Source organism: Akebia trifoliata, chromosome 11, assembly GCF_017979445.1.
Source record: "Akebia trifoliata isolate Shusen 1 chromosome 11, ASM1797944v1, whole genome shotgun sequence".
NCBI lineage: Eukaryota > Viridiplantae > Streptophyta > Magnoliopsida > Ranunculales > Lardizabalaceae > Akebia > Akebia trifoliata.
In genome coordinates this window covers 30,217,674-30,229,771 of record NC_141385.1, presented here as the reverse complement: position 1 = coordinate 30,229,771, position 12,098 = coordinate 30,217,674, and the positions used below count along the sequence as shown (strand labels likewise).

The 12,098-nt window shown below is 37.4% G+C and overlaps 1 protein-coding gene across 5 annotated transcripts in view; it reads left to right on the top strand.

Annotated features, from left to right (window-relative positions):
- NRPD1A (nuclear RNA polymerase D1A) overlaps positions 1-12,098 on the top strand; it is a 62,986-nt gene that overhangs the window by 26,856 nt on the left and 24,032 nt on the right. For all 5 annotated transcript variants that reach the window (XM_086458186.1, XM_086458184.1, XM_086458187.1 and 2 more), the window contains 3 exons: positions 4,209-4,378; positions 4,476-4,542; positions 4,621-4,739. In XM_086458186.1, the coding sequence (XP_086314312.1) occupies positions 4,209-4,378; positions 4,476-4,542; positions 4,621-4,739 (356 nt within the window). The remainder of the gene's footprint in view (positions 1-4,208; positions 4,379-4,475; positions 4,543-4,620; positions 4,740-12,098) is intronic.

The following is a 12,098-nucleotide window of genomic DNA, read 5'->3' as shown; positions in this document are numbered from 1 at the left end:
GAATGGCATGTACATAAAATGTTATGGTTTTCTTTTTAGTCAAATTTTCTTAGTGGCCATCTTTATTTTTTAGAGCTGCTATTGGCACCCCAACTTTTACTTATCACACCCCAATTTCTTAAATTATTCATCACATCTTATTTAAAGTTTAAAACACACTCTTCAAACATTATCAAGGTTTGGTTCAAATTATAATCTCAACATTACAAACATTATAACACTCCTTCAAACAATTTCAATAGTTGTTTACAATTATGATTTGGCTTATATAAAATTCTAAACCCAAAAAATAGAAATCTAGCAAAAAAATAAAATAGAGAGCTTCTACCCCAAATTTTACTTTTTTTCAACCATCCACTTATTTTCTTTGTTTTTAATTGAGCTGTAATAAGTAAAAGTTGGGGTGCCAATAGAAGCTCTTCTTATTTTTTTACTGCATCTATATGTTTATACATTCAGAAAGTTATAAATTAAGAAATATATATTTTTTGTTACTTTGGTAGGAAAATAATTTCGTGTTTTTTTTAATGCATGTTAAATCGTCCAGACTTCCCTTGTGCCTTTTAGGTTTGTCAGAAAATAAAATAAAATATCTAAATTAAGAAATTATTTCCTTTAGCTTTTCCCCAATGTATCCAAGTCTATTACGAAAACAACCATTTATACGAAAGGTTTAATGACCTTTTTTTTTTTTTTTTTTTTTCAAAACCTTAATTTTCATAGATATTTTTCAAGAAAAATAGTTCTATTGAGTTGGATGTATTACAAAGAAACCAAAGGTTCTTTAGATAGAGAACCTTTTGTATAAATGGTTGTAGTCAATGTGGGAGTAGACCCACAATATACCAAAAATACCAAAACAACCCTCCTTTACATAAACTAGTGATTAAACAGGAATGTGACATTATCGTCAACACTTCCCCTCAGGTTGGAACATAAATGTCGATGATGCCCCAATTCACCCGTACCTTCTTGTATTTTATTTTATTATTATTATTTTTTTTTATAGGTGTACCTTCTTGTGTTCACATTTCATCCATCAGTCTTGTTGTCTTGTATGCTTCAACACTTTTGATTTAGCTTTATGCGTACAAGAAGGTGTGGACGAATCACTCTTTAGCAAAGAGGAAGTTATTTTAGCAAATTATCATGCTAAGTGTTGGCATAATGGGAACGGTCATAAAATGGGCAAGTAAATAATACTAGCTTGTTGGAGGTTCGCCATTGTATTTTATTGCTCTTTATTTATTTATTTTATATTTTGTTGATAATTATACTTTTATTACACCAAAAAAACCAAGAACCTAATGTTACTAATGATCAATTCCTGAAACGATTGCTCATTTCCTTTGAGTATTTTTCTATTCCTTAACTTCTACAAGGTGCTAGTACCCACAAATTTCTCTTTTTATGTGAAATGCCTTAATTGGCCGACTTTGAAATAATGCTGGAGTAGACATAGGAGCGATACACATTATATGTATTGTATGTAATAATAAAAGAAAATGAGACCAATTCTCCATAATGAAGTTAAAATAAATAATCAGATGAGCAAGCAATTTGCAACTAGATTTTGGTGGAAGCAGAAGTTCAGCATTGAGAATCCCCGATTTATTAGATGATTAGTAGTTAAATTCTATCCTAGGCTTTTAACCAAATAAAAAAAGAGCCACATTCGACAGTACATTAGGACCCCAAATGGAGAGTTAAGAAAATTCATAGGAGAGGCTGGCACTAAGGAGGAATAAAAATATTTAACAGATAAAATCCTTCTCCAGCTACATGTCCACTTCCTTTGGTAATCTTTCAACCACACAATAGGAATGCAGGAGACGTGACTGATATGGTTAGCTATATCATGTACCTTCCAATCAGTGACATCTTTCTTGAAGAGAAAGTCTCATGCCACCTCACTCCCATCACGAATCATGAAAGCTTCAATAGGTAGTCTTTTTTAAGACGTGATAGAAACAAAGAAGGGAATTGCAGAGAAGTGTGAAGCACCATGCCACCGATCCTCCCATAACCTCATCCTATCCCTTCTATCCTAGATTAAATTTCCCTATGAAATTGGAGCAATACCTTTCCAAACACTGCAACTATATGAAGATTTAGCCTTTCCACTTTCCCACCAAAATTCCTTCACCATACTTTGCCTTGAAGACTTCTCCACAAGCTCTCCGAATCAACCACAAACCTTCAGAGCCATTATCTTAGTAAGGTATTTGTTAGCTTAAAGCTCCTGGTTCCTAATCCCCTATTATTCTTTGCAAATAAGATCAATTTTCGCTTCATTAGATGGAACTTTTGATTTTTCTCCTTATAGGGATTAAGATAGAGAAAAAGTAAATTGAAATGCTTGCTTTTTTGCTTTTGATCGAAGTCAATTTACCCTCTTTAGAAGAGATACTTAGCTGTCTTTTTCCCACCCTTTTGATGACTAGATCCTAAATGTTTTGACTTTTATATGCTGCACCAAAAGGGAGACTTAAAAAAGAGGATGGGAAAGAACCCACTTAGCCAGCCAAAAGACCATCCACGCACGTGAAGATTGGAAATTAAGTACCCCCCAAAACTTTATTCTTCTAGAAATTAATGATCAATCCTGAGATCGCCTCGAAACAGTAAAGCAAATCTCTACGGAATGTCAACTGCTTATTTGATGCATCCTCAAAAACTAGAGTGTTGTCGGTGAACTGAAGAACAGATACTGTGACTAGGGCTGTCAACGGATAGGTATCCAATCGAAAAAAAAAATACTATCCGAATTCGAATTCGATCGGATATCCCTAATAAACATTCGAATTCGAATTCGAAAACTATATCGGATATCCGATAATATCTGATCCGATTGGAGTTCGCACAGTCGAAACCCACAGATTTTATCTGAAAACTCCGGCGGGTTCAGATCGTAGAGAGAGAGAGAGAGAGAGAGAGAGAGAGAGAGAGAGAGAGAGAGAGAGAGAGAATATATACCTGGCCGGAGTAGACATGTCATAGTTCGCATAGTTGAAACCCACATATTTCCTTTAAAAAATCACTCCGATTGATTAGATCGGGGAGAGAGAGAGAGAGAGAGAGAGAGAGAGAGAGAGAGAGAGAGAGAGAGAGAGAGAGAGAGAGAATATACCTGATGCTCGCCGGCCGGAGAAAACCGTGGTCACGGAGTTCGATCGAAACGAAAACCCACCATTAACGTCGTCTGTTGTTTTAGTGTTGAAGGTGGGTTTGAGAAGATAAAGATTTGAAAATAAGTTTTGCTGTATGACACGAATATATAACACTATATATTTGCATATATAAAGTTTTGTTGTAAAACATAAATGCATAATATATGTATTATTATCGGAGCGGATATTATCGAATCGGATATCGCAATATCCGAAACTCATTCGAATGTTAAAATGACATCCGAATCCGATATCCGAAAATTTCGGATAATATCGGATTTTTCGAATTCGAATTCAGATTTCGGCTATCCATTGACACCCCTAACTGTGACCTCCTTCTCTTACCACATAGCTTGAGAGAGCACCAATGGACACAACTTTAATCCACTAGATTTCTTGAGGCAGCCTGCCAAACTCCATTGACTAGAATGTAAAAAGAGGCTGACATTATGCATTTCACAACTCATCCTATCCATATATTTCCAAAACCCATATGAACCATTAAATATCTCAATGATCATCATCTCACATGATCCTACTCTTTTTCTAGATCTATCTTGCAAATGATCCCCGATTCATTGAGTGTAATCTCGAATCTATGCATTTATTCATGCTTAGACTCTCATCAAGGATCTGCCAACCTATTAGGCACTCCTTTCACTGAGACAATTATAGAATGATTGACCTCCTTTTACCTCGTTATTAGGATCTTTGCAATGTTTTTGTATGTTTTTGGAGTAGTTGGTTGGTTAACATGGTATCGGAGCGCTAGGTTCGAATAGGTCACGGGTTTGATTCTTTCCACCCTTATGGGTGAGGAGGGGGTCTGAGTGTATATTTTCCTCCACTCTTGGGTGTGAGTGTATATTTTCATAGTTCTCCCCCTCTCCAACAGATCAGTCTTTTGGAGTAGTTGGTTAACAATTAGTAATTATTTCAGCTGTTGAATATCTTCTTAAAAAGTTACTATAGCAATTATTCCTTGGATTTGCTGTACCGTTACTATCCAAATAGCTGATAATATTTTTTGTGGAGCAGAAGGTATTGGAGTCTGGTAAGAAAAAGACAACTTCAGATCGTACCATATCACTATTTCTGTCCAAGAAACTTGAAAGATGGCTTTATGGTTACGAGTATGCTGCACTAAGAGTTAAGAGCCATCTTGAAAACGTTCTCTTTTCAAATGTTGTTTCTACTGTAATGATTATGTGAGTTTCACTTTTTCACTACTTTACTCTTACTATTTAATTTTAGACAATTATTTGATGTGATGTCATAATGTTTCTTTGTTTTTTGTGATATTAGCTATTCTCAGCAGAATTGTCATGGGAAGCTTTGCAGTCCATGGATTTGCCATTTTCATGTATGCAAGGTAGTACTGTCTGAGAAACATGTTTATACCTTTGTGTACTTAGATTCGAATGTCTTGTTGAAGTTATGCCTTATTCAGGAAAGGATGAAAAGAAGAGGACTGAACGTGCAGTCTATCATAAATGCCCTAAATAGGGAATGTAAGTCCAATGGAAAAAACCCAAAAGCTGATCTTCCTAAGTTGCAGATTTTAAGTAGGTAAGTCACTACTCTCGCAGGATTAAATAACGTGATTGGTGGTCTGTAAATGGAAATTTTTTTTTGGACCATATATGTAGGACTTTGTGTTACAAATGTTCTTATTGTGGGTGTTAGTCTATTTATTTACTGTCTATAAGTTTTTTTAGGGCTTATATTGAATGTTGGGAGTTTGAAACACCGTTTCTCATAATTGTTTTTTTCTTCTTAAGAAAATAATATTGCATGCTGGTCTCACAATATAAATGACAACTTTAAATATCCTTAAGAAACTCAGTTACATGATGGTTTTGTTTTGAGCATGAACCTAAAATTTTCCAAGAGGAGAAACAGGAAGAATTATGGAAAAGTGATTGTCAAGTCTTATACTGAAAGCTTGGCATTAATATATATATATATATTAATAAAAGAGTAAATGGATGTAAATGCCCTTACATAAAAATAATAGAAGAGAGAAACATAATAAATAGTAAACATTATTTCCAATACTCCCCCTCAAGCTGGGGCAAATATATCAACTAAGCGCAGCTTGACAAGATGAAAGTTAATGACAGAAGTACCAGTAGATTTTGTAAGCATATTGGCAAGCTGATTTGAAGAAGATATAAAAACTGTTTAAAAATCACCAGATCGAACTTTCTTCCTGAGAAAGTGAACATCAATCTCTATATGCTTGGTCCTTTAATGAAGAACTGAGTTAGAGATAAATATGATGGTAGACTTGTTATCACAAAAATAAAGTGGAAGAACCAGAGACGGAAAATCTCAGATCCGTCAGTAAAGATCTAAGCCAAATAAGCTCACAAGTGCCAAGGGCCATAGCCTGAAACTCAGCTTCAGTAGAAGAACGGAAAATTACATTATATTTCTTACTTTTCCATTAGATCATGTTATGACCATGAAAGTACAGAAATCAGAGGTAGATCTCCTATATCTGTAAGAGAACCAACATAATTAGCATTTGAGAAATATGAAAAATGTGGTTGAGTAGTATACGAGTTGAAAAGCTCAGGACCAGGATAAGACTTTAAGTAGCGAAGAATACAATAAACGACATCAAGATGAAAGGTACGCGGAACATGCATGAACTGACTGATTATACTAACCGCAAAGGTCAAATCCGGTTTAGTATTAGTCAAACAAATCTGATGGTTTACGAGTGTCTAATACGAAGAAGGATTAGATAAAAGATCACTAGATTCAACATGAAGACGATGATTTTAATCCATAGGGGAGGAAGCAGGACAACAACCAAGCATCCCAGTGTCCTAAAGAAGATCCAATGTGTATTTGCGCTGAGATAGCGAAATACTACGGCGAGAGCGGACAACTTATATCTCCAAGAAGTACTTGAGGGGACCCAAGTTCTTAACCTCAAAAGTACGACCCAATAACATCTTAACTTTGTCAATCCACTGTGCATCATCTTCAGTCACGATAATATCATCCACATAAACCAAAAACAATGGTGCAATGATCATTCACTCTTTCATGAACAAAGCAAGTATGATCTGAATGCATTTAGAAAACTCTACAGATAAAATAACCTCAAAAAACGTTGAAATTAGACTCGCGGGGATTGCTTTTGGCCATACAGAGATTTAAAAAAACGACATACCTTCTCCTGAAGGTGAAACCCAGAAGGGGGGTCATGTAAATAATCTCAGTCAGATCATCATTCAGAAATACATTATTCACATCGAGTTGGTGAAGGGCTATGAGTGACATGCAACTAAAGAGATAAGGAGGCGAACAGTGAGAGTTTGGCTACAGGAGCAAATGTGGCATCAAAATCTTTTCCTGGAATTAGTGTAGAGCCCTTAGCAACAAGGCGTGCGTTGTACCAATCAAGAGTGCCATCCACAAGATATTTAATAGTGAAAACCCATTTACATCCAATAGGCCGCTCCATAGAGGGAAGGGGAATAAGCTCCCAAGTGTGATTTTTCTGTAAAGCATTCATCTCAGCAGTCATGGCTCTAGTCCATTGAGAATCTCGCAGTGCCTCTGATACAGATTGAGGAACTCGAATTGAACCAATGATGGCAAGATAAGCTTTAATAAAGAGAGAATCCTTGATAGGAAACAAACTGAGCAATAAGATGATGAGTAAGGCACCCTCGCTGACATTTGCGAAGCGCAATAGGCAAGTGAGTCAGAAATAGAAGGAATAGGAGTAAGAGTAGAAGAGGGTATACCTGAGTCCAAGGAAGAGGTTGTTAAGGTTGGAGAGGGACGAGGGCAACAAGAGTAAACAATAAGTGTCCTGTAAAGATACATTTTCAAAGATGTAGATTAGGATGGAGAGAAAATTAGAGATGGTAGCACCATAGGAGTAGATCTTGCAAAGGAAAAGAGTCCTGCAAAGATACATTTTCAAAAATACGAAACATTTTCAAAAAAGGTGGCATGCAAATAATGAATTACATGATGAGGAAGGGGATCATAACAATGATACCCCTTTGACATAGACGAGTAACTCAAGAAAACACTCCGTATGGCTTTGTCATCTCATTTTGTATGATGAGGGGTCCAGTCCTGAACAAAACAAGTGTACCAAAATACTTGGGTAATGGGGAAGAGAATGTTATTAGGTCGAAGAACATGAAGAGACACTTATCCCCTTAAGGTGCGACTCATAACGTGGTTAAAAAGAAAAGTTGTAGTGAGGACTGCTATATTCCAGTATAACTTGGGAACATGCATCTCTCGAAGAAGACAACAGACAATGTTCATGAGGTGGCAATTCTCGCGTTCCGCCACCTCGTTCTATTTAGGAGTGTAGAGATAACTCAACTGGCAAAACATACCATGCTCATGAAGATGGGATCGAGTCCCATCAGAAATATATTCCCCCTTATTATCAGACTTAAGAGATTTAACAGTGATGTTGTATCGAGTCTGAATCATTTTAAGAAAATTAACAAAAAAAAAAAAAAGCACTTCAGAAGAAGATCGTATCAAATAAACCCAAGTACACCGAGAATAGTCATCATTAAATGTAACATAATAGCTATGACCATTAAAAATAGAAACAAGGGAATGCCCCCACACATCAGAGTGAACTATATCAAATATTGCATTAAATTGATGCATACGAGAAATATATGAAGTACGTGTGTGTTTAGAAGGCTTACGCATAGAGCATTGAAACTTGTGTACATTACAAGAAGTTTTTAAAGTAGGAAATAAAGAACATAAGTGCTGAAAATTAGCATGTTCTAAGCGAGTATGCCATAAATCTAAAGTTTGAAAAGAGAAAGAATGGCTCCCAGAGAGTGGAAGCATAGAAGTTAGAACAACAGTAGGTTGAGATTCAAACAGGTACAACCCATCCCTCTCATATCCCTTGCCAAAAATCCTCTTCGAAGTCAGGTCTTGAAAAAAAAAATTGAGAAGGAAAAAAAGTTATGAAACAATTTAGAGACTTGGTAATACTACTCACAGACAAAAATGTTAAGATTTAAGTTAGGAACATGAAGCACAAAGTTAAGAGAAAAGCTAGAGGATAAGGGGATGGTACCCTTGCCGTGGTTAGGAGTAAGAGACCCATAAACAAGGTGAACCTCCTTATGAGTAGTAAGAAAAATAGAAGAAGTGAAATGACTAGACTCACCGGTCATGTGATTAGAGGCACCATAATTAATTACTCAAGTCAGTCTGAGTGACATGAAATGCAGAAGATGTACCTGGGGGCATGGTAACTGAGGCCATTGTCAAAGATGAGTGAGTATGAGCATGAATTTGATTCCGTACAATGACGGCAATCTGAGTTTGAAGTTGTTGCAAATCAATAGTGTCAAGGGAAACATGAGTATAAGTAGGAGGAACTGATGAAGATTCCATAATATTAACATGGGGGGCAGACTACCCTAAAGAAGGGGTCGTAGAAGATCGCAACAGATGAGGATAAAATTGAAAGTAGTGGACCTTCTCATGACCAATCTTCCCACAATGGCTGCAAGTAAGTCAACTCCTTTTACCACGACCATGACCTCCACGATCTCGACTGTCAGATCCTTGAGTACAAGTGTCAGAAAACCCCAAATTGACTGCTAGAGCATCTGATTTGTAGCTGGAGCAGAGATAATGCTAGGGAGTCAGTTAGAATTTAGGAATTTAAGTTCTCTCTTAATTAGCCCTAATCAGGCTTTTAAATATTACAAAATCTGTGATGAGTAAAAGACTAAGAAGGACATACTAAAATAAGAAACCTAATAATGACAGAATTATTTAACACTCCCCCTCAAGTTGGTGCGTGGATATCAACCACACCCAACTTGGACAAGACATCTTCAAAGGCAGTTTTGCTAACACCCTTAGTAAGAATATCAGCGAGTTGTTGAGATGTAAGTACAAAGGGAGTACAAATCTGTCCAGAAATAATTTTTTCTCTAATAAAATGGCGATCAACTTCGATATGTTTCGTTCTGTCATGCTGAACCGGATTTGCTGCTATGTTAATAGCTGATTTATTATCGTAATAAAGTAAGAACGAGACAGGCGCAGGAAAACATAAAACTGCTAATAAAATCTTGAGCCACACAACTCACATACTCCAAGTGCCATAGCTCTATATTCAGACTCAGCACTCGACCGAGAGATCACATCCTGTATTTTACTTCGCTAAGTTACCAAGTTGCCACCAACTTTAGTACAGTACCCAGAAGTCGTTTATCAGTCATTGAACTAGCATAATCTGCATCTGTCGATGCCTCAACACGAAGATGACCATGATTACTAAACAAAATACCTTGACCAGGACATCCCTTAAGGTATCGAAGAATGCAATAGACAGCAGTAAGATGAGATGTTCGAGGCGAGTGCATAAACTAACTTACAACACTAACAACATAGGTAATGTCAGGGCGAGTCATAGACAAGTAAATCAATTTTCCCACAAAATGCTGATACTGGCCAATAACTAACACACTCCCCCTCAAAATCAGCCAACCTGTGATTCTCCTCAATAGGAGTATCAGCTGGACGAGAATCAAGCTGACCAGAGTCACTGAGTAAATCGAGGACATACTTACGCTGAGAAATAAATATACCAAAATGGGATCGCGCAACCTCAATTCCCAGAAAATAGCGAAGATGCCCAAGGTCCTTAATCTCAAATTGACGTCCTAAGTAAGTTTTAACCTCGACAATCTCATCATCGTCATCTCCAGTAAGAATAATATCATCTACATAAACAATCAGAGCAATAGTTTTGCCTTGGGAGTGATGCAAGAAGAGGGTGTGATCAGCAGAACTCTGATGGAACCCAAAATGATGCATGGCCTTAGTAAAGTGCTCAGACCATGCACGAGGAGACTGCTTTAGGCCATAAAGAGAACGACGATGACGACAGACATATGCAGGAGAAGCAGATGTAAGAAAACTAGTAGGTTGGACCATATAGACTTCTTCCTGTAAATCACCATTGAGAAATGCATTCTTGACATCCAACTGAAAAAGATACCATCCTCTGATAGCGGCAACTGAAAGGAGAACGCGAATGGTGGTTATCTTGGAAACCAGAGCAAATGTTTCCTAATAATCAATCCCATAAGTCTGAGCATAACCCTTGCCCACCAGACGGGCCTTATAACGAGCAATAGAACCATCCGGATTATGCGTAAGGGTGAAAATCCAACGACAACCCACAACTTTCCTACCAGGGGGAAGAGGAACTAGTTTCCAAGTCTTAGACTTTTCAAGAGCATTCAATTCATAAATCATAGCTGCCCGCCACTCAGTATGGGTAAGAGCATCTGCAATAGTGGAAGGAAGAGAAACAACGGAAACAGAAGCAAGAAAACTCCGATAGGAGGGTGAGAGAGCAGAATAAGATATATAATTAGAAATGGGGTAGGTACAAGTGCGCTTACCCTTACGAGTGGCAATAGGACGATCATCACAGGGGACAGACAGAGGCGGATCTGGAGGCGAGGAGGCAAGCTGGTTTGGCATGGGAGTGATGGTAGTATTACGTGGACGTCGAGAGAAAACCTGCAGTGGAGGAGGTGACGAACTGACAAGGGTTGGAGAAGGAGGAATAAACATGGGAAGAGGAAATAAAGAAGGGAAAGGATTATCAAGGGAATCTAAGGGAAACCACTCAGATCGAATGTTAACAGACCCATTGTAGTACGGGGTATGCTCAAAAAAGGAAACATCATGAGAAATGAAACGCCGCCGAGAAGGAGGATGGTAACAACGATATCCTTTCTGGGTAGAGGAATACCCTCAAAATATATATTTTATGGCCTTACGGTCAAGTTTAATACAAGTTTGGTCAAGAATTTGAACAAAGCAGATGCACCCAAACACATGCGGAGGAAGTGGATACACAAGACTACCCGAATAGAGTAAAGAAATGGGTGTGGCAAATTTAAGATACCGGGAAGGGGTCCGATTAATAAGATAGATAGCAGTAAGCACTGCATCGGCCCAATAGGATTGGGGCACATTCATGCCAATAGAGAGGGCACATGCTAACTCTAGAATATGACGATTTTTTCTTTCTGATCGACCATTCTTCCGAGGGGTCTTAACATTGGACATTTGATGCTCAATGCCAGACTCTAAACAAAGTTTCAAGACCTGATTGTAGGTGTACTCTGTACCATGATCAGAATGGAAGGTTTTGACGGTACGACCAAACTGGGTATGATCCATATCAAGAAATTGCTTAAAAATCCTAAGAACTTCACTCTTGTTTTTCATAAGATAGACCCAAGTGGTACGACTGTGGTTATCGATGAACAAGACAAAATATCGAAAACCAAGAGTTGATGTGACAGGGGAAGGACCCCACATATCAGAATGGATTAGGTTAAACATAGTAGGTGTAGTAGCATTCATATTAATAAGATAAGAGGAACGCACATGTTTAGCTAATTGACAAGTTTCACAAGAAAAATCTAGCAAATTGTTATTATTAAATAAAGTAGGGAACAAGTGTTTCAAATATCCAAAAGAAATATGGCCTAAGCGTAAGTGCCAACGCATTACAGGAGCCTTATTAGATTGACTACTACTATTAATTTGGGAAACAGAATGGGTGCTAGGTAAACTGGGTATGTCCAAGAGATACAATCTATTCACTTCACGTCCAGTGCCAATCGTCCTCTTCGACTCCAGATCCTGAAAGATACAATGAGAGGGATAAAAAATTACACTGCAATTCAAATTTTTGTAATGCTATTAACAGATATAAGATTAGAAGTTGAGGAACATGCAGTGTGTTGGTTAAAGATAAAGAAGATTTAATAGGAAAATGACCTTGACCAGGTATAGAAGACAAAGAACCATCAGCCAAGTGAACCTTGTGATGACCAGAACAAACACTATAGGTTTTGAATAGGGAGG